This window comes from Quercus lobata, chromosome 8 (genome assembly GCF_001633185.2).
Source record: "Quercus lobata isolate SW786 chromosome 8, ValleyOak3.0 Primary Assembly, whole genome shotgun sequence".
NCBI classification, from domain to species: domain Eukaryota; kingdom Viridiplantae; phylum Streptophyta; class Magnoliopsida; order Fagales; family Fagaceae; genus Quercus; species Quercus lobata.
This window is the reverse complement of record NC_044911.1, coordinates 655,728-678,724: the sequence shown is the minus strand read 5'-3', so window position 1 is coordinate 678,724 and position 22,997 is coordinate 655,728. Positions and strand designations below refer to the sequence as shown.

The following is a 22,997-nucleotide window of genomic DNA, read 5'->3' as shown; positions in this document are numbered from 1 at the left end:
TTTCTTTCAAAGTATATATTGGATATAGCATTAGCTAATGGTTTGAGGATGTTAAAATTAAAATTAAAAAAGAGGGAGATAGAATGATAAGCTTGTAAAATTGGCAGAGATGAAACTTGGAAACGGTAAAAGGCATCTAGTTTACAGTTATAAACAGGATTTTATTAATACGTATCCTTCATTAATTTTCATTTTTAAAAAACTTTTCTCAAAAATTAAAAAAATAATAATAAGTTTTTTAATTTTTAAAAAAATATTTTCAAAAATAGAAAGCAACCGGATCCTTATAAACAACACCGTGTTAAATGTTTGGGATCAAATCCTAGACAAGTTTAGGGGATTGGAGACTTGACTGAAATGATAGTTCAACTAAAAAAAATACTATTATAATAATATTTTGCATGAATTTAATTTGTTTTGATAGTTGACTAGATTTGGATGTGGATGTTTCAGAAAACCAAAGCAAATGTCGGACAAAAAAAGGACTCTAAAATTAAACAATAAAAGTACTCCCCCTGGTACTAGCACTTTCAAACAAACAAACCAACAAAAAAAAGGTTCTCCTACCATTCCAAATTCCCAATGGTCCGTAATTAATTAATTAATTCTTAGTCTACTTTAATGAGTGGCGAGAGCCATGGGAGGAGAGAAAGAGAGAGACAGAATTCTCTAACCTCTCACTCTTTAGGCTTTATATGTCAGTGAGTATAGGGGGTGAGCGTAAAACCCGAGAGTAAGTTCAGTGTTACAATTTTTTTTTTTAATTTTGCCACAATTTTGTTACTTGACAGTTTTTTAGTGGTGTAATCATGGACTTACGTGGACTTATCATTTTATTTCCACAATTCAAAAGTTGCCACAAAACAAAATTATGACAAAATTATGAAATATTTTGTGGTACTAAATTTACTCAAAACCCAAAACAATAGGTCAGGCAAGGAATCACTTTTAGGCTTTATATTTTAGTTCAATTTGTCAATTTTTTTTTTTAATTATTGAATAAGAGAGCAATTATTATGAATACATCCATCATAGTAATTTGAATTGGCATACATTAACAAATCCGTTTTTAGAAAAATTTATTATAAATTAAAAAAGTTGTCAAAATTTTTTCAATTTCTGATAAAATTTTTTCAAAAAATGGTATACTTTTGTATGCCTTTAGAATATGCATTAGTATAATCCTAATAATTTTAGGGTTTTTGAAAAGTCATATAAAAGTATAAGTAAATTGTATCTGTAATTGTGATATAACAGAGAGATGTCAGTGAATTCTGAAACGAAAAAAACCTACTACCCTTAAAGGCCCGGCACGAGTTTGGTTCAGTAAAATCCCCCCAAGTTCCGTAAGTTCTTTCGAAGAGTTAAGCAAATTGTTTGTTAACAATTTCATCGGGGGACAGAGGCACAAGCGCTCTTCGTCCAGCTTACTGACCATAGAACAAGGGGAGAACGAAAGCCTGCGGTCATTCATCACTCGCTTCAACAGGGAAGCCCTTAGCGTGGACGAGGTGGACGACAAGCTTCTACTGGCAGCCTTCCACAATGGGATTAATTCGGATTTATTTATCCACAAGCTATACGAGAAGGAGCCGCAAACCATGGCCGAGCTCGTCCATTCGGCTCAGAACTTCATGAACGCAGAAGATGCAATCATAGCCAAGAAGAGGAAAAGAGCTGAGAGGATGGAAGCGCACCCAGCTCGACACTCAGAACAAGCCCCTCGTCCAAAGAAGGGACGGACGGAAGATAGAAAGGAACGAGATGGCAGGAAGACAGGTCCCATGGGAAGAAGCCAGAACTATACGCCCCTGAACGCTCCACTTAATCAGGTGCTCATGCAAATCAAAGACGATCCTTCTTTAAAATGGGTCATCCATGTAGATGGATCATCTACATTATATGCTGGAGGAATAGGAGTTGTTTTGCAGTCGCCGGAAGGGGACAAATTGAAATACAAGGCCCGTCTGCAATACCAGACTACTAACAATGAAGTGGAGTATGAAGCCCTTTTAAAGGGGTTGGAACTGGCCAAATCTGTAGAAGCAGACACAATACTTGTCATGGGAGACTCTCAACTGGTCATAGGCCAAGTCAATGGAACATATGAAGCCAAGGAAGACAGAATGAAGAAGTATCTAAGGAAGGTAGTACGCCTTGTGAAGAAATTCAAAAAAGCAGATTTTGTTCAAATCCCAAGGGAAGAGAATGTGGAGGCAGATACTCTGGCGAAGGAAGCATCTGCGAATGAGGCGTTGGACGATATAGATGGTGTACACTACATGCCAAGTATAGACCTTCCAGAATTGATGCAGATAGAGGGAGAAGGAAATTGGATGACCCCAATAGTGTCCTACTTAAAGGACGGAAGGCTTCCAGAAGAGAAGGACGAAGCAAGGAAGCTCAAAGTCAAGTCAGCCAGGTATGTGCTTATGGACGAGGTGTTATACAAGAGAGGTTTTTCCCAGCCTCTCTTAAGATTTTTGGCGCCGGACGAAGCAAATTACATGTTGAGGGAGGTTCACGAAGGAGCATGCGGGAACCATTCGGGAGCCAAATCACTCGTCCATAAAGTCATCCGTAGCGGATTCTATTGGCCAACCATCCAAGCTGATGCTAAAGCATATGTCAAAGTATGTGATCAATGTCAACGCTTCAGCAATATTCCCAGACAACCAGCAGAATATCTCACGCCAATGATGGCCCCTTGGCCTTTCGCGCAATGGGGACTAGACATTTTGGGGCCCTTTTCGACTGGAACTCGGCAAATGAAGTTTCTAGTGGTGGGAATAGATTACTTCACAAAATGGGTGGAAGCCGAACCCTTAGCCAAAATTACGCAGCAGAATGTCAAGAACTTCGTCTGGAAGAACATTGTATGCAGATTCGGAGTACCTAGAGTACTAGTGTCTGACAATGGACGATAGTTTGACAACACACCTTTCAGGGAATTTTGTGAACAGCTTGGAATGAAGAACCATTACTCCTCACCTTCCCACCCACAGGCCAATGGCCAGGCAGAAGTAGCAAACCGATCCTTGTTGAAGATCATCAAGACTCGGCTCGAAGGGGCAAAGGGAATATGGCCGGATGAATTACCAGGTGTTTTATGGGCTTATAGAACGACAGCGAGAACTCCAACAGGAGAAACTCCTTTTAAACTAGCCTACGGAAGCGAGGCAGTTATACCAGCAGAAGTACACATGACGAGCCACAGGGTGAGGAAGTATCAAACTGAAGAAAACGAGGAACAGCTCCGTCTTAACCTTGACCTTATGGACGAGGTCAGGATGGATGCAGAGCAGAGGACAGCAAGGTACAAAAATCTAATGGCAAGACAATATGACGCTATGGTGAAGCCTAGGCGTTTCAACATCGGGGATCTCGTCTTGAAGAAGGTTACCTTGGCAACAAGAAACCCGGCCTACGGGAAACTTGGCCCAAATTGGGAAGGACCTTATAGGGTTATCAACTGCAAAAGGCAAGGATCCTACTATTTGGAAGCTTTGGATGGGCGGAGGCTGGAACACCCTTGGAATGTTGAGCACCTCAGGAAGTACCATCAATAAGTGCTGACTCTTCACCAGTGTCCTTGGACGAGGTATCCGACGAGCAGAAGTGTTTACTACTATTAAGTGTTTTTAAGTATTTTAATAATCCCCTAGAAAGTACATTAGTGTCTTCACTTTTGTGCTATTCATGGATGAGTTGGTTTGTATTTCTAATTCAATAAGGCACTAGCTCATGAGCATGTGCCATGCCTGTGGACGAATGATTACATAAGTTTGGGTTTTCAAATATATATATTGTTTTAAAGTATATTATTGGAATCCTTATATGGTCATTTAGATTGATCCGCAAAAAAGAAAGCGAGCATGGACGAATGAAATCCTTGGACGAAAGGACATATCGTCCATGAGCTTTCCTCCAAAGGAAAGATGAAAAGGTACATCCGTCCAAAGCAAGAGACGAGATGAAACCTAAGCTGAAAATGAAGCTAAGGTCTATCCGTCCGTAACACAGGACGACATGGAACCTAACCCAAAATTGAAACTAAGGTTCATTTCATCCGTCCAGAACATAGGACGAGATGAAAAATAAGCTGAAAATAAAGCAAAGTTTCATCCGTCCAGAACATAGGACGAGATGAAAAATAAGCTGAAAATAAAGCAAAGTTTCATCCGTCCAGAACATAGGACGAGATGAAGAATAAGCTGAAAATAAAGCAAAATTTCATCCGTCCAGAAGAAAGGACGAGATGAAAAGGAAATACTCGTCTAGACCTCAAGACGAGATGAATTCCCAAAAGTGTTCGTCCAAGACGCGGACGAGCGAAGACTTCAAAACTAGCTTAACAATCCATTACATTGGACGAAAAATCGTTAAAAAAGTCTAAACATCAAGGACGACAAAATGATCGTCCATAGTTTCGGAATAACGAAAAATCTAGGCAAAAGGAACCAATTTACTTTCTTGGTGATGTAATAAAATTCACCCCCATGCCCAAGACGAGGTGAAGTAAATTCCTAGATGGACGAACCACACATTGATGAAAATAAGAATTTCATACATAAAGCTGGAAACATATATATTCAAACACAATGGAAGTAAAAGTAGAAGTATTCATTTCTTTCATGAAATTCTAAGGGTGGACGACCAACGTCCAAAAACCCCTTTAGTTTTGAATATGAAAATGTATATAAAACTCGTCCATAATCCTGGACGAGATGATTGTACTTGCATAAACTTTAAAAAAAAAGGAAGAAGTAAAAAGCCCAAAACAACAGGCACTTCTATGAAAAGGCAAATAAAAGTAAACTTTCTAAGGAAATAGATTTCACTTGGGCAAGCTCGTCTTGGGATCGTCCTGAATGACTTCAGTGTTAGCATCGTCCATGATGTTGACGTCCTCGGAACTCGTCTGCAACGCGGAACTCTCTGTAGCAAGAGGGAGCTTGAACGAGTTGAAGTCCAAATCAGGATACGCCTCCTTGGCATCAGCACGGAAGTCTTCATACCCAGCTGCATAATGACTGTCTAGACGATTCTTGTACTCGTCAGATTTCTTAAAAGCAGCTATTGCTTCCTCACGTGCCTTCTCCAAGGACGAGGTAAGCTCTGAAACTTGTCCCTCGAGATGGACGATGCGGGTATCCTTCTCTAAGTTGTCAGCTTTGAGCTCCTCTACTTCGTTCTTCAACTTCGTCTCGCTTCCCAGCAGACGATTAAAATCCTCTGTCAACCTGATGACCTCCCCCTTCTTAAGCAAAACCTCATGGCCCAGCTCCTTAGCCTTATCCTTGGCTGTCTTGGCCTCTGTAGCAAGCTCCTTGGCCTGGCAGGTCGCTGTATAAAACTTTGACATAGCCTGCATTTGGACGAAAAGGAGTTAGACATTTTATTCAAATTAAATGTTTACACACAAGGACGAGGAAGAAATTTACCTTGAAAAGGTCATGGATGCCAGAACGCTCAAACTCCTTCACTGACATGTTGTAGCATTCGTTAACCTCATGATCAGTGACGATCCCTTTGAACGTCCTCCATGCATAACCCTCGTCCAGAACCAAATTAGAGGGACGATCAGAGGATTCAGACGAGCCAGACTTCTGAGAAGTTTTGGGAGCTGGGGGAGGATCAGACGGAGCAGGATGAATCGTTTGGACGGGCTCCACGTCCACCACAGGCTCGTCCAAGTTCACTGTTGGTGGCACGAACTTGGGAACCTTTGGAAGGGAAGGCCTTTGTTTTTGCTTCTTGTGGCCACGACGACTGGGAAGGTCGTCCAGGTCCACAGTACTTGAAATTGGTTTTGACTTCCTCTTCCCAGCCTGGACGGAAGCCACTTTGACAGTAGGAGCAGCAGCATCTTCGTCCCCGCTAGCCACTGTTTTCTCTTTGTTTTCCCTCATCGTGCTTATCCCTATGACGAGAAAAATTAATTTAAAAAAAAAAAAAAAAACTGAAATAACAAAGTATAGTGGACGACACTTACTTCGACGAGTGAGCTCTTCGTGACTTAAATTCTCAGCAGTTGGGATTGGACCAAGTCCCCAAGTTGCTAGACGAGTAAAAGTAACCAAGTCGTGGAAAGTCCTTCCTGGAAAAGTGCGAACCACTTCTATCTGATCCAAGAAAAACTTATCCAAACGTGGACGAACGACAGCTGCATCACCAAGATAAATGGTTAGACGAGTGACAGATTAAAATTTGTTGAAGGACAAAAAAGATAAAATGGAAAGAAAAACATACCCTCAGGGCGAAGACGACCTAGAGGGCTGGTAAAAGGAGGGAAGGAGGGAATACCCACATCAGCTGGGTCCCCAGCCCAATTTCCAGAAATAATAAAAAATTCTTTTTTCCAAAGACGGTCAGACGAACTACGGCCCGTTATTAAACTGTAATACGAACCTCTGGACGAGAACTGGTAGAACCCAGCAGATTTTTTGATCTCTGAGGGCTTATAACAGTAAAGGAACTCGTCCACTGTAATTGGACGGTTCCCTTCCAATGCCTCACGCCATAATACTTGCATGGCAACTATCGTCCTCCAACCATTGGGATTGAGCTGGTTTGGCCCAATACCCAACCTTTGGAAGAGGTCTCTGCAGAAAGAGTTTAAGGGAAACCTAAGGCCAGCTAATAGGTAAGAAGCGTATACCCCTAAGCCTGAGGAAGGGGAACAACACCATTCTCCAGGCTGGGGTAGACGAGGGTTAAGCTCTTTAGGGATTTGGTATCTATCTACAAGAGTTTTTAACTTAGCATCGTCTAAGGTGGACGCTACCTCTGGGGCACAACTATAGATTACATCTTCGTCCTCTTCCTCGTCTTGAGGAGGACTTGATGGCTGTCTGGACGAGCTAGCCCCAGATCCAGAAGCCGCCCTACGTCGTTGTTCCTGAAATTCCTCTAAGGGAATGCCAGGAACCCCAGACGAGTAATGCTCGTCTGAGGAGTCACTACAGGACGAACTATCTACACTACCGTCACTCTCAGAAGAACCGTCCTGGTAGTCGTCTATCTCTCTCTCTAGACTAGAAGATGAAGGCATGGTTGAAATGTAGAGGACTTAAAACGAGAGCCTAAAAAGAAAAAAGGAAGAGGAAATACCTGATGAAACTAGGACGAGTGCTAGACGAGAATCTTGGACGAGTTTGCAGAAGAGAATGAGGAAAAAAGTGAGGGGCATGAAAGAGAATGCGCTATTTATAGGCCCCAGCAACAGGGTCAACGAAGCGACACTCACCACTCAGAGATTGACACGTGGTGATCTCTTTGGGAAACGGGATCGACGCGGCTGGCCAACCAACGGTTTCGTGACACGTGGCGTACGAAAAAGCGAAACTTTGTTGAAATCACGACAATGTCCTGGACGACCCTTTGGACAAAGGGGCAACTGATAGAGAAGCGGAAAATAATTCCCATCTCCAGCTCGTCCAACTGGCTCGTCCAGAGCCTACAACGCAGGATTGATCCCAGAGTTTATCCAGAAGAGGAAGAAGCGTCCATGAATAATAGCACCACTCCATAAACTGTCCTCCATGAGGCATGATCGTCCATTGGGTTCGTCCATGGACAATCGATAGATATCTTTGGACGAACCAAACCGTCCTATGCTAGACAGACGGAAGCTCAACACTTAGACTTTCAACAAACCCTTCGAATAAGTTAACTTCCATTAGCGGTTACAATTTTATATCCGTTGAGGTAGTTAACTCCGGAGTTGTTGGTTTCCACAAATCCTGGAACGGTTATTGGACAAGTAACCGTCCCAGGCTCCCTATATAAGGGACCGGTCTGAACCCGACAAAGGGAAGATTCTCACTCAGACAATTTTCCAAAATACTTGGAACTTCCTTCTCTACAAAACTAACTTCTCCATCGGAGGGGGTTCGACCGGTCTTCTCCGGTCTCCTCTTTGATTGCGTTTCCTTCCTTGCAGGCCATCAACCGTTTCGATAGCCCACCGAAGCCAGGCCATCCACCTTACTGATTCGGAGCGATATCAAGTAGTATCTTTGTATGAATAGGTAGTATCTATATATAGTTATATACGATGTCACTTTCTTGGACGTGGGAATGTCTGAGGCTAATGCAGACACACCTTAAGACAATACAACATAAAAGATTGGTAATGCCATGCAGGCATGCACAGTAGTATAAAAGTTACAAACAGAAACACCCAAATATATATTAATTACTACTTCCTCTCCCTAGCTAAGCTAGTTCTGAGCCTCTCAAAATCTCAGAGACTCACACACAATGTGACCATACACTATACTATAATATTGGGACCATTGGGAGAGAGCGACACAGAGCAGAGACGAAGAAGCTAGATTGATTAATAAAAAAAAAAGTATTGGGTAGCTAGCTCTAGCTAGGAATTAGATGGTGAAAGTGACCATTAATTAACTGCATCTGCATGCAATATCGTCTCCCCCTCTCTCTAGTCTTTGTCTTTTCGAGAGTGACTTCTCGATATTCTGACGCGCCCTTCTTCTCCTTCTCTATGTCTCCATCTTAAACGTATGCTGTGTTGTTGCTTTTGTTCTTTGGCCTTTGCTTTAACACCTGGAGGTGTTGCTCAGTGGTCACCACTGTTATCACTCATCATTGTGTGTAATCTCTTTTCCTCCAATTCTATTTCCATAGAAATTAGAATGTCATATAAACTTTAATAGAACTTGTTTCTAGTTGTTGCAGAATCAGTACCTTTTAAGCCAAATTCTCTTTTAGGTGTGACCAATGTGGTGTCTTCCCTTATCCTATGCTAGAGACTGGTGCATGATCACTATCATGTATATACATATATAAAATTTGTGTAATTTTTTAAAGACTCAAGCAAATTATGCATGTATCCTCGATTCCCTACCCTCAAATCAAAAAGATGGCGACTTGTTTTGTAGTTGTTAAGCACAAAGAATTTTTACTTTTTTGCTTGTTTCTTAATGGAATTAGGCATCTTTTGACCACTTAAATGCAACTTAGCTTAAAGCTGTCCTATCATGGTTGCACACTCTATTATATGGTTGGGGGTCCAAATTAAACAAGTCTTTGATTAAAACGTGGAACAAAACTTCATGCTTACGCTAAGTTGAGGTTAATGGTTTGGATTCATATACGACTTTGATTAGATGGATAGTTAACTATACGAAGATAATTTATTTGACAATTTCAAAAATTGACATTCATGGACTAGTACTTAGCAGCCGGGGCACTCAGAAGAAAAATGTACAGCATATCTAAAAATAACAATGATGTAAATGTCCACGAATCACAATTACAAAAGGTCAACATCAAAATTTCATTTGCTGTTGATGAATTTACGTGATGGGTATGCACCATCAAAGGCAAGTAATTAATTAAAAAAAAAAGAAGCTCCAGCAGTATATCATAGCTGATTAGGTAGTAAAAGTTCTCATATCGCTTCACATGATACTTGATAAGAGTTGAGTGATACACATGGTATTGGAGACCTCCTTTTTATTTAGCAAAAAAAAAAAAAATCCGTAATATAATAATGGTATCTTCCCTCCTCTCATGTAAAAGTGAGTCTTACTAACTATATTTATGATTGAATTCATTATTATTTGAAAAGAAGAAATACATTATTATTGTACTATTGAAATATTATATAATTATCTATCAAAAGGACAATTTTGTTTTTGTTTGTGATTTCTTTCTTTTCAACATCTTTGAACTCCAAATTGACTTTTCATTGGTGATGAGACTTTGATGACTTCAAAATTAGTGTTATGTGAGATCCATTTGTCTACATTGAAAAAGAATTGATATTTTGGTCTAATGATAAATAATAATAATTATGAAGTATACACTATCAATTAAAATTTTATCTTATTTAAAAAAAAAAAAAAAAGTTAGAACTACATGGGCAGGTTAGAAGAAAATTGTTTGACACTAATTTTTCTTAACATTATTGACTTATTGTCTTTGAGAAACCACTTTTATTTTTAATTTTCTTTTAAGAAGACTTTGAGAAACCACTTGATTGAGAATAAATCTAAAGTGGCACTATAATTTGTCTGGACGACTTATTAGGTATTAAATTCCTCAACAAAGTACAGTGATCAAATATATATATAAGAACCCAACTTTTATTTTTCCTTCTGAAAAAGAATATATGGTTTTTGACTTTTTCTGTCTTTGATGCTGACGAGGCATTTGGTTTTGACTTCATATAATTTACCTCAGTACTATGATCAATATTGATGCAACGTACATAGATTATCTCTAGAAGAAAGAAGAAGCATTGAGAAGAAAAAAGTAAATTAAATTTAAAGCAGCATCGATTCGTCAATGCTTAACTTTAGCAACGTTTCTATCTATGTTAGAAAGAGTATGAAACGAGCCAATTAAGCTGTAATTGCTTTGCCGTGTCAACCTCGTAGCTTGGAATTATGATCAGACAAATGGAAATTTCTCATTAATTAAAACGTCTCCTTCGTTAGGTTTTCTTGCGTATAGTGATGGGTCCATCTCATATATATATTTTCTTCTTTACTCCTATTTATAATTAAGTTTTCCCTCACAACCAATAATAATAGAATAAATAAAGTTGTTTGGTTGTTGAGAATAACACTTAACACAAAAAATACCATAAAGCATGTACAAGTATTTCACGACACTTTACCTTAATTAATCCATGCTAGTTGTTGTGATTACTGATTAGGCTCAGACTTTCCTTTGCCCCGACCCCAAAAAGCAAAAATATACATATCTTAAAGGGTTAGGAATTATATCTTATTTTAAATTACGTCCCATATTTGCCAATAAAAGTTCAAATTTATGCAACTATTTTTATTTTAAGTTTCGTTATTCTGAACAGTAACATACCAAGAAAAAATGGAAAGAGATGGAATTGTTGATAAAACTTTCGGTTTAACCTAGGTAAACAGTTTCTATTTTCTTGCATAGATGACCGATTTTCACTTTCTCATTTTAAGTGGAACTTTCTTTCTCCAAAACGTGCTTTCTCTCTTTATCTTATTTGTTTAATGGTGGTCAAATTGATTTATAAATAAGTTTTATGTGAAACGTAAAATTTTATCTAACATTTATCATGTTTTTCTATCCCATTACTACTTAAAATAACAAAAAAAAAAAAGGGGAAAATTTTCAAATTAAACTGATCTCATAAATTTAAAATTGATAACTAGGAGCATTCACATCCAAATATGCAAAATGCATATGGATGATACAATAGCAAAAAATCACTAAAAAGTAAAACACACTGACTTCCGGTTATACATTTCTATTCAATTTTTTACACATTGCTATATATTGTATCATCTAAATACAGATGATCACTATAGCAATATTTATAAATTAAAAAGGCATATTTTATCGAACAGGGTACAAAAGAAAGAAAGAAAAAAGATTGTTGAGAATAAATAATAAAGAAAAAGTAGTTAAATAGAGTGATAAGAGACTAAATAATGAAATATATAATGTATTGTTGAAATGGTGATGTTAAATAAATAAAGTAGTTTTTTTTTTTTTTTTTTTTAATGTGATAGAATGCATTTTTCACACATAATAGTATGTGAAAGCTCAAATCTAAATTATGCTTGAAGCCTTCTTATATAAAGCGGTATTTGTTTTACACAATATATTTTATACCCACTGTACTTTTATAACTTGAAAACATGACTTGAAATTAAGTTTTTAATTAAATCACATAAAAATTCAATTTGTAAAACAATTTCTTGCCTTTTATGTAATTTAAAGAAGAAAATGGTACGTTGGGTAAAGTGATTTAGGTGCAGATTTTGGTTTTTTCAATGCATTGCGGTAGAGTGATGTAACGGGACCAGGTAGTTGGCCTGTATGCCTACTTTAACAAAACTACCAACTCAACTACTAACTAACTCTCTGGAAGTAACATTCAATGTTTCCATATCCTCGGATTATTAATTACTGTCTCATTAAATACATAATAATGGCAAAAATATACTATGACACAATCGTTTATTGTTGTTCTGAATTTTGTAGCCACATAATAAATATTTGATCGTGGACTTGTACTATACCTCCACGCATTTGAGATCTATGAGCTAAGCAGGGCAACCAAAAATGGATCTTAATTAATTCTTGACAATGAAATCAACTTGTATAGTACTACATGTTTTAAGTAAGGTCTTCTGCCAAAAATGGTTTGTAATTAAAATATGAGAAATACTATCAAATATTCTAAAGAAATTAGTTTAAGAAGTATTTTTGTAAAAAAAAATTATGGAAAAAGAGTAAAAGCAATTAATTGTTTTGATCACTTTTTATATTTTCAATAAAAATTATGTCAAAAATTTTCTAAAATAATTTATTAACAATTGCCCTTGAAGACACCCGTTAATAGGACCCTTTAAATAAATAGGAAACTAAATTGGCATAGATTACAATATTTTGGTTGGACATTAAGGTTGCGTTTGGATTGGGATGAAAACTTCTGCGTCTGCGTTTTGTTTGGTTTTTTTTTTTTTTTTTTTTCACGCGTTTTTGAGCGTTTTGAGTGTTGCGGCTACTGTTCATGTACTGTTCAATGAACAGTAGCCGCAAACTTTGACTTTTCAAATTTTTTTGACCAATCACAGCACATCGTGTACAGTTTACGGACCCACAAATTTCACTTTTCAGCAACTTTTTCATTAAAAATGGGTCCTACGATACTATTCACACATTTAAAAATTATTTCACTACAGTGTTTTTCAGTTTTCAGTTTCAGTTTTCAGTTTTCAGCTGTATCCAAACGGACCCTAAGACTCTCTTTTCTGATTTTTAGTCATGGATTATTATGATTCAAATCCAAGAGTAATGGGGCTACTTTTTCTCTTTAAATCCTTTCCTTCTCCTCCCTTCCTTTGCTTAAGCCAGGAGTCATGGGGTTTGCTTTGTCTACATTCTTATGATCTTATCCCCCTTCACACTATTTAGTGGATCTCCTCCAATAATTTATTATATATAAAATAATATAACGTAATCGACACATTATTATAGCAAGAGTAATGTTACATATAATACAAGTTTCATTACATTGAGTGTACAAACTAATGTGTCACTGATCATAAAGAGACAATTTAAATATTGAGTTATAAGGTGGTTGAAACCTACCAATTGCATTTATTATCACATCAGTTTGTAAACTTTTTGTAATAAAACTTGTAATATTTTTAGCATTTTCCTTATAGTAATATTGCTCAAATCTCTACAATCAGGTGCATTCGAGTTAATTTAATTGATTAAATCTTTAGTCCTTGGATAAGAAGTCAATATTCAAATTCTTTCAACACAAAACTTATTTTAAAGTTTTGACATGACAAAAATAAAAATCTCTACTATCAACATAAAAAAAGGCGCATATCACTGCATTGAATATGTATGTATGGAGTAAATCAATTTAGAAAATAAAAAGTGTAACCCTTATACAATAAATTCTAAATATAAATAAATTTTTAAAGATATTTTCTCAAACCTTCATAAATACTCCGATTAGATCCTTTTGTGCACTTAATATAAATGTTGATGTGTAATGCAAGCATACAATATGAGTCTTAATTTTTTCCAGTGAAACATTAGATATTTGTGTTGCTGTAATGATTAAGGTAGAGATAATTTTGTAACAAGGTGTTTATATATTAAGATTTGACTAATGTATGCTTATATCTTAATAAATCATTTCAAGAAAATTTTTATAAAAAAAAAAAAAAAATCAAACTTATTATGTCTTGTTATTATCGGGTTATATTACCGAGTGCTCTTAGAGTATTGGTTAACAACTCATTTTAGGAAAATTTTGATACTACTTTTATGAAAAATAAAAAAAATTATTAAAACACTAATTGTTTTTTTCATAACAAAAATTTTTAAATAAATTATTAACTAATACCTTAAAAATATTCGGTAGCATTGGCCCAAAAAAAAAAAAAAAAGTAGAAGTAATACAGTACATTCATTGCAACCCATGTGAATTGGGAATATATAATATGATAATAATAAGAAGATAGAAGGTACAGTATATCGGAACCAAGATTAGACAAGTGTTGCAAAGTACATGTTTGGTGTGAAATTGGCACAAAATACATGGATACTCATTCTCATATTGATATTACTATATGCTTAAAGTAAAAAGTGTTCCTGTCTTCCTGCCATAGCCTGATAGCTTCGGCCATAAGATCAGCAACTAGTAGTAATAGTATAGGGAGTAGTAGTATTGATGATGAGAATTTCGTACTTTAATAAATTAAATAATAAATAAACAACTTCATCTTCTCAAAAAAAAAAAATAATAATAATAAATAAACAACTTCATGGATTCTGAATTGAACAGCTAAAATAATAAAGTTCAAAAGAGGAAGCTAGCTAGCACGCCATTACTTTTATCAAACAACTCGCCGACGCCCATCCTATCCCATCAACCTTCCTAAAGTCACCGACGTCTGTTCATTTTTTATTTTTTTTAATTACTGTTAAGTTTTTTAAATCTATATTATTTTTTTTCACTGTAAAATAAACCCAATTGATAGAGTAATATTTTAGTAATTTGTTATCCATTCAAATTATTCCTTAATTTTCCCCCTTTTTTTTTTATATCACTCATCCTCACCCACCCTTTCTAATCCAGAATCTTTATTAAACAAACAGATTTGATAGGATTGACCGATTGAGATGATCTAGCATTGATTCTCCAAACAAAAGAGAGAAACAGAGAGAATTTAGTAATGTTTGATAACTCTGCGTGAACTTAGATTTTGAGTTAATCATGTATGTATAGTTCAGATTTTAAAACCGGTGGACTTGACTTATGTAAAGAAGTTTGTAGAATACTAATCTAAATTGATTAGATGAATTCCACCAAAAAAATTTACCTCTATAATAACTTGTGGACAAAAATTATGTATTGAATTAAATTGCATTGACCATTACAGAGTTAAATTGATTGTCATTAGGGAGAATAACAGGTTTTGTGTTATATTCATCAATGCAATCATATATATATATATATATATTGAAATCCTAACCTCGTGATTAACTATTTATTCGCTTTTGTTATTAAATTATTATAATATATTAGTCTTATTACATATGTTTTGCATGTGCAATGAGTTTTTTTTTTTTTTTTTTTTAATTTTTATTTTGGATAAGTTTGTTTTGAAACATGAATTGGTAGGAGAGTGTTCTATTTTGTAGGCATTTTAAGTGGAGTTGGAGATATATCTTTACCAGATTCTCCTCAAGTTTTTTCCTAGTTAAACTTAAGGTTTATGGGTATTTCGAAGCTACATAAAAGTTTAGTTCAAAGAGAAAAATCCTTTTATAAATAATATAGATTATAGCAAAAAAGAAAGTTACTAATGCTAAAACAATATTTTTAAATTATTATGATTGGAGCAACATTTATTTAATTTTACTTTAAACTATTATTGCCGCTGTTTTTATACACCAATTACAATGCGATACTAAAAAAAAAAAATGTTAGACTTATAGTTTGAGATGATAAGTTGTTAATAATAGATAGTAAAATGATAATATAAGAATCAGTAAGAATTATACTAATTAAAGTGTGGATAAAAATGTTATTACCCGCAAGAAAAAAAAAAAAGAAAAAAAAAAAGAAAAGAGAGACAGGTGTGCAAAGGGAGGGTGACAAATAAGCAAAGTCCTGAAGTAAAGTAAAAGAAGGAAAGAGGCGTCGCTGGAAGGACCCTTCACTTCTTTTAGAGATAGAGAGAGAGAAATTGTGAGAATTGAGAATTCCCTTTATTTCTCAAATCGAAGAGAGAGAGAGAGAGAGAGAAAATATTAGATCTTTTTTTCTTTTTGGCTCGCTCTTTCAGAGCTGAGCTCACACACAACACAAATTTTCTCTTTTTTCTTTGGGAATTCACCCCAAAATTCTGTTTGTTTCTTGGGAAAATAAAAAAGAAAGAAAGTTCCCGACTCTCCGGGAACGGAGTTGAAAAGCTTCAGTTTTCGCTCCGTTTCCGAGAGAGATAAAGACTCTCTCTCCATCCAGCTCTCCAATTCTTGGTAGACGGTGCGTTTTGTAATTTAATGTGAGAGAGATCTAATTGCTATTGTCGGCATTGTTCTGATTTTTTTGCTTGCGTTTCTAAATTTGCACCAACTGTTACTTTCATTAACATTAACATTAACATTATTAATGTTAATTTTGTTTCAACGCTATCACTCTGTTGCATTTGTTGCAAGTGCTATTATTATTATTTTTATTCTAAATATAAATAATATTAGTAAGTATCGCTGAGTTTTTGTATGCTAATTTTGATGACTTTTCCTTTTTATTTTTTATTTTTATAATGTCTTAGAAGATTCTTAAGATAAAATTTAAGGCTTTGGTTCTCAATCTTCCGGAAATTGTTGAATCAGGAAGTAATAATCTATCAAAGGTGGTGAATTTAATATCTTATTGTTTTTTTTTTTTTTTGGGGGGGGGGGGGGGGGGGGAGAGGGGTGAAGGGGGGAATTTCGTTTCTATGGATCTATTGGATTTACAGGATGTTTTGGTGAAAAAGTTTTAGGATTTGTTTGGTTAGCGTGAAAGTTAGAGGAAAAATTCTGACTTTCTTGTGAAATGTTTGAGTTTCCCGGAAAATAATTGTTGTTTCACGGGAAAGGGGCAATTTTTGATGAATTAAGACACAGGGAAAGTGGCACGTCACAAGAAAGTTGGTTCATTCTCATCCACAAGCAAAACCCATATGTTGATTTTTTGTTGTTTAGGTTTGTATTACTGCCAATTAGCTCTTCTAGCACAAATGGCACTTTCTCCTCCCACAAGTTTGGATGGAGGTTTGAGTTTGTGGATACAAAACCCACCTAGTGAATTTTTAGCTTACCAATAAAAAAGAAGAAAGCTTGTCAACGATTATTATTTCTTCTATTTAAGTAGGAAGTTTGTTGGTCTTCTTTAAATAAAAAAAGAAAAAAGAAGTCAAATATATGTTGCGCTTGTGAGTTGTGACATACAATATATTATGGTTTCTTACATTTGGAATTTGGATACTTAGTTGCTGTTTTTTTTTTCTGTGTTCTTGACAGTGTGGAGCTGGGTTTATGTCCGTGAGCTTGCTGTGGATTTGTCTTAATCCTCTGAAGATTAGGGTTGAGACTCTAGTGGTCTGAAATGTCAGGTAAGCTTATATGCCCTGTGATTTTCAGTTTTTCACTTTCTAAGTTTGATGTTTGATTAATTGGGAATGTTAATACAAAGTAAATAACTAAAGATGATTGAATCTTTACAATAGTGGTGGGATCAGTAGTTATGCACTGTGATGTTTTCACTACTAATCTGTATTTGTCCTGTTGAAGGCCTAGAAGGTTCGGGGGCTCATGATGATATTCGAGAAAGAAAATCAGATTTTGAAAATTCTGAGGATGAGAGACGAAGATCAAAAATTGGAAACCTCAAGAAGAAGGCAATTAGTGCTTCAAATAAGTTCACTCATTCTCTTAAAAAAAGAGGGAAAAAGAAAATTGATCATCGGGTTCCACCAGTTTCAATAGAAGACGTACGGGATGCAAAGGAGGAGAGTGCTGTATGTGAATTGCGTCAAAAACTACTTGACAGGGATCTTTTGCCACCTAGGCATGATGATTATCATACTTTGTTGAGGTAAGTTGTATCTTTCAATGTATAGTTTGTCTCACCTTTTATAGGGCCAAGCAATACGTGCATTCTGAATTGTAATCCTCCTCCTTTTTATTTATTTTTTGTGTGAGCAGATTTTTGAAAGCTAGAGACTTTAACATTGAAAAAACAATCCTGATGTGGGAAGAAATGCTTATTTGGAGAAAGGAGTATGGAACGGACACCATTTTGGAGGTAATCATACTAACTTATAGTTAGTCCACAGAATTCTTTAGTGCAGTTGAAAAAAAAAAGGAACCTTCTTTTTCATTTTCTCAATATAAGCATAATATAAGGATATTGCAAACTTCTAACTATATCTGTCATTGATAAAATAAAAATTGGTGGCAAAAGAAAAAGGAAAATCATAACTTGGGAGAATAGTACAGTTGCATCTGGGTTCTACTAGTCCTCTAATAATCAGAATGCATTCTATGTCAGAACTTATTCTATCTACATTTTCTGTGATTCTGATCCTTTTTGGACTTGATCAATGTGAAGGATTTTGAATTTGAGGAGCTGGAAGAAGTCTTGCAGTATTACCCCCAAGGCTACCATGGAGTTGATAGAGAAGGCAGGCCAGTTTACATTGAGAGGCTTGGGAAAGCTCATCCGAGTAGGCTTATGCGTATCACTACAATTGATCGATACTTGAAGTACCATGTCCAAGAGTTTGAAAGAGCACTACAGGAGAAATTTCCTGCTTGTTCCATTGCAGCAAAGAGACGTATCTGTACTACAACAACGATATTGGATGTGCAAGGCTTGGTATGTAGACTTCTACTTTTGGAAAGCCTTTGGCAAATTGAAATTGGTCTGTCACAGAAAAAAAATTCAGTACAATCTTGCTAAGTTTTTAGGAATGGAAGTTTAGATTTGCTTCTTGTGTTGCATGTACCTTTAAGAGTTCAATCAGACCAGGCTTTCAGTTTTTATGCTTTATATCAGTATAATTATCAAGGTGTCTAGATCTCACTGTTAGTAGACTGGGACAAGAACAAAAGACTCGTTATGTTTAGTGATAGGAACTTTTTCTGCTAACTGCTGGTTGTTTGTGTAACCTGCAAGTGCTTATCTGCTGGATTTTAACTGTCAATTGATAATATGTTGAAAACAGGGCATTAAGAATTTCACCAGGACTGCTGCAAGTCTCTTGGCTGCGATGTCAAAAATAGACAACAGTTATTACCCTGAGGTACTGATGTTTTCCAAATGATATTTTTATTTTCCTATATTGTGTTGGTAAATAATTGTTCTCACAAATCTACAGACATTACATCGAATGTACATTGTCAATGCTGGTCCTGGCTTCAAAAAGATGCTTTGGCCTGCTGCACAGAAGTTTCTTGACGCAAAGACTATTGGAAAGATACAGGTAAAGGATATGGTTAGGCGGCCTATAATTTCTCAGAGTAATATTCCTGCAGCCTCTTCTGACTGTATTTATTTTAAAAAAATTGCAGGTTTTGGATCCCAAATCATTGTCTAAACTACTGGAAGTCATAGATTCGAGGTAATTTGTCATCTGTTTGTTCTGTCTTGTTTGAATGTCCATCTGTAACACCGGTTAATTAATTGCTTAGACACGTTTCCTTTCAGTCAGTTGCCAGATTTCTTGGGTGGTGAATGTACATGTTCCATTGAAGGAGGGTGCCTCAGATCTAATAAAGGTCCGTGGAATAATCCTGACATAATGAAGGTAAGCTTCTTGTAAGAGTGATTTTCCTTTATGTTGCCGATTTATCTTTTTTGGCCAGATGCATGTGAATTCATAGTACCTTAAGCATGAAATCTTTTTGAGGATTGAACTTTCTATTGAACTGAGTATCTGAAGATTAACATTGGTCTCCCCATGTTTAGCTTGTACATAGCGTGGATGCAACATTTGTGCGGCAAATTACCAGAGTTTCTATTGACCAGCAGAAATCTGACACTTATGATAAATTACGGCCCATGAAGGCAAGTCCTAATTTGATTGGCACAACTATGTTGATGCATTATTTGTATATCTTGTTCCTAAGTACCACGTTCCTTTTTTCTTCTAAATTCAGGGAAGATGTAGCAACACATCAACAGCAGAATCAGGGTCTGATATTGACGATCCTTGTTCCCCAGTTAGACGAAAGAGCTCTGCATTTCCTCATTTGGCCCCAGTTCATGAGGAAGTAAGTTCTAATAGCTGTGGCTCACATTGCTTGCAACAATTATTATTTGTATGCATGTAATTTGTGTGTGTAATCTACAATTGGTATGCAGGTAAAGGCATTAGATACAAATGCCTACTACAGTTGTGATGACAAGTTTTCTTTGGTTGAGCAAGTCGTGAGAAGTGATCAAGAAGAGGGATATTTTGGGGATCAATCACATAACATTGATGAAATGGATAATACTCCTCCTGTGGGAACATCAAATTTGGAAGGTACTTGTTAATGTAATTCATAATGGTACCTGTTCATATAATATACGATGACAATCATTTATTTCTCAATTTTTCTAGCATGTATTAGATCAACATATTGTTTGTGCCTTTTTTTCATCAAAATAAAAAGAATTTTTTTTTTTTTGTTTGTGGCTCATAGGGTATTGCATGAACATTGTAAAAAAATTGATTATGAGGCATGGCATTTTCTAGTATATGTTATTATTATATAGTTGTGTTTCATTATTACGCTATTATTGGAATTTATCTCTTAATTGACATCTTGTGTCAGGTACTCCAGTTGGTGGTTGGTTCAACACTGTTAAGGAAAAAGTTGAGAATAGTGATTTTCAATGTGTTGCAAGAGCACTGATATCTTTCTTCTTCAGAATAGTTGCATTTTTACGTGTTCTACGATTTGAATTTTGGAGAAGGCAGAATAATGTTCACCCATCTAATTTGACAGAACACAGCATGAATAGTCATCCACCAGCTGTTGAAGCTGCAAATGAAGAAGACCGTGTCCTTCCATGCCTAGAACGTCTTCAGAGACTAGAAAAAGCATTTGAGGAACTTAGTTGCAAACCTGCTGGAATTCCTTTGGAAAAGGAGCAAATTCTTGTAGAATCTTTGGACAGGATCAAGTCTGTTGAGGCTGACCTTGAACAAACAAAACGAGTATGATTTGTTCTATTTGATTTATTCATGTGAAAATGAAATTTTGATTGTATTGATGGTGATATATTTTGCTATCATTTGGCTACAGGTACTACATTCTACAGTGGTGAAGCAACTAGAGATTGCTGATTTGCTAGAGAAATTAAAAGAGTCTGACTGTCATGTAAGTATCAGAGCTGCATTTTTTTCCCCTGTATTAAATTCATATTCCCACCGTCAAAAAAAAAAAATCTATTCCCTTCTTGCAACATCATTATCCTGTCCTATAGGAATTGTGAGGCTTGAATCCATTGGGAGCCCTGGTGATTATCATAGTTAACTACCAATCACAGAGAGTGGATAAATACTAAGAGAGGCCTTCTTTCTGTTAACTTTTCCTTTAGATAAGAAATACATTTTTCTAACACACTTTATCAAACTTCTAGATTCTCAAAAGGCTGGATTTTGGATTAATGTACTTGGATTAATTTCTGGTGGTGACTTGGAAATATTTACCAGATATTTCATTTGATATAACAAAAAGGGTGGACTGCTAGCAAAAACTCATATTCATTTTTCTCCACTTCCCATTATCTTCTATGACAGAATTCTGCTAATATGGAATATACCATGACCTTTTCTTAAATTACGTGTAACTGCCATGGTGCACCCGAGTATAAAGCATTTTTGTTCTTGAAATTAAAATGTTAAATGCATATATTTGATTAGTTAGTTTCTCAAATAGTGATTAATTTATATTGTTGTATGCATTCAACTAGTTGTCCTCTTGTTAGGAGGAAATTTGTTTTTGCTATCATTGTGTTTCAAAATTAATAATCATATTTAAAGTTCCTTTGTTGAAACTGGTGATCCTTAATGCAGCAAAGAAGATTCTTCTGTTGAATACTTGACGATAGGAGGGGTAGAATGGGAGCTACTGGGAAGAGAGAGGAGGATGATGCAACGAGCATGCCATTCCAGGGGCATTTCTTGGCTGTGGGACATACTGGGAAGGCAATTCTTGTTTTTCTCCCCTTTTCTTTCCTATATTGAGTACTGTAGACAAAAATTTACGGTTGAGCTGCATGGGTTTGCCTCCCCCCTCTCAGCTTTTGCAAAATTGTAGAGAAAAAAAAAAAAAAAAGTTAATGAAATGGTTTACCATACGGCATATTTTTGTAACCATTCTTTCCACTCCACTGAATATACGAAATGCTCAACTGGACTTCATATGAACCTCCTTTGAAGCCATCCAAAAGGAGCTTCTTAAAAATAACAAGGTTATATTCTTCAATCTTCCATTGATAAATAGATACAGTTCCTTATTTGCCCTGAGATAGGATGAGCTACATATGGGCTTATTCAATATTTCATTTCTCTGTTTGCTGCATTTGTTAGATAGGACAAACATAAACTTTTTCACAACTTTTTGATGTTGTATGTTGTGATTGGTTTAACATCACTTTCACTTAACTACTTTATGATTCTTTTTCTCTATTCTTCTCTTCTTCTTCCTACAACCTACAAGTAAGTATTTGTTTACTCTAAATTTTTTCCATTAAATTGAATAGGTTTTGTGTATTTTTTGTCTTTTGTTTAACCTAATTTGCTTAAGTTTTATCCAATTTATATGATTATGGTTTGAGAATCAATCATTAAATATGCTTAGACATGATTTTTTAAATTATTTTGTGTTTTATGACGTGGGTTCCAATTGTGATATGTTGCTTTCATCCTCTCAATTTTGATTTAGAGAACAATCTTCTTTTTAGCTTATTATTAACCATGTCTTGATATAAATTTGATGATAAATTGTTCATAAAAAAGTTGATTTTTTTTTCCCTGATTGAAATAGCTTTGGCTAACTAACACTTTGACCTATAAAAGAAGGCAGTCTATCCATTTAGTTTTTTTATTTTATTTATCAATCATTAAATATGGTTTGACATGATTTTTATCGATCATTAAATTTTCTGATAAAGAACCATGACAAACAAGAACAAGGATACACTAAAAATATAGTGTACAAAGGAAGTATTCAATGAATTCCCAAAGATGCGAATTTCTCATTAGAGCACAATTAGTATGTTACAAAATAATAATTTTTTTTATTTAGGTGTTATCATTTTTTATTTGATAGTTATTATACCAATGCAATTTATTCTTTTTGTTATTATAATAATTATTTATTTCGTTATTGTTTATCAGATAAAATATATATTCTATAAATTTATGATAAAACCATGCAATGCGTAGGCC

The 22,997-nt window shown here is 35.4% G+C and overlaps 2 protein-coding genes across 5 annotated transcripts; one reads left to right on the top strand and one right to left on the bottom strand.

Annotated features, from left to right (window-relative positions):
• Window positions 1-4,669: 4,669 nt before the first annotated feature.
• LOC115958080 lies at window positions 4,670-7,144 on the bottom strand. Its single transcript, XM_031076442.1, has 4 exons — window positions 6,253-7,144; window positions 5,996-6,166; window positions 5,445-5,923; window positions 4,670-5,368 (listed from the first exon to the last, which is right to left on the bottom strand). The coding sequence occupies exons 1-4, from the start codon at window positions 7,052-7,054 to the stop codon at window positions 4,838-4,840; spliced, it is 1,983 nt and encodes a 660-aa protein (XP_030932302.1). The 5' UTR covers window positions 7,055-7,144; the 3' UTR covers window positions 4,670-4,837.
• An 8,571-nt stretch (window positions 7,145-15,715) lies between these two features.
• Window positions 15,716-22,073, top strand: LOC115955636 (phosphatidylinositol/phosphatidylcholine transfer protein SFH13). Of its 4 annotated transcripts, none has more exons than XM_031073846.1 (15): window positions 15,716-16,051; window positions 17,074-17,165; window positions 17,344-17,647; window positions 17,758-17,857; window positions 18,164-18,430; window positions 18,780-18,857; window positions 18,933-19,037; window positions 19,126-19,175; window positions 19,262-19,361; window positions 19,523-19,621; window positions 19,714-19,827; window positions 19,919-20,081; window positions 20,383-20,759; window positions 20,848-20,922; window positions 21,621-22,073. In XM_031073846.1, the coding sequence occupies exons 2-15, from the start codon at window positions 17,159-17,161 to the stop codon at window positions 21,639-21,641; spliced, it is 1,860 nt and encodes a 619-aa protein (XP_030929706.1). In that variant the 5' UTR covers window positions 15,716-16,051; window positions 17,074-17,158; the 3' UTR covers window positions 21,642-22,073. The 4 variants fall into 4 exon arrangements, with proteins under 4 accessions (XP_030929706.1, XP_030929707.1, XP_030929704.1 ...); XM_031073847.1 differs by having other exon boundaries at window positions 15,717-16,051; window positions 20,548-20,759; XM_031073844.1 differs by having other exon boundaries at window positions 15,717-16,051; window positions 20,374-20,759.
• The last annotated feature ends 924 nt before the right edge of the window (window positions 22,074-22,997 follow it).

What these genes read in the sequence shown, in the direction of transcription:
- LOC115958080 (XM_031076442.1), bottom strand. Translation starts at nt 7,054, where the DNA reads ATGCCTTCATCTTCTAGTCTAGAGAGAGAGATAGACGACTACCAGGAC. An exon ending in CGAAGAGCTCACTCGTCGAA is followed by an intron (nt 5,924 to 5,995) that starts GTAAGTGTCGTC and finishes TTCTCGTCATAG; the next exon opens with GGATAAGCACGATGAGGGAA. An exon ending in GCATCCATGACCTTTTCAAG is followed by an intron (nt 5,369 to 5,444) that starts GTAAATTTCTTC and finishes GTCCAAATGCAG; the next exon opens with GCTATGTCAAAGTTTTATAC.
- LOC115955636 (XM_031073844.1), top strand. An exon ending in CTGGAAGTCATAGATTCGAG is followed by an intron (nt 19,176 to 19,261) that starts GTAATTTGTCAT and finishes GTTTCCTTTCAG; the next exon opens with TCAGTTGCCAGATTTCTTGG. An exon ending in TAAAAGAGTCTGACTGTCAT is followed by an intron (nt 20,923 to 21,620) that starts GTAAGTATCAGA and finishes TCCTTAATGCAG; the next exon opens with CAAAGAAGATTCTTCTGTTG.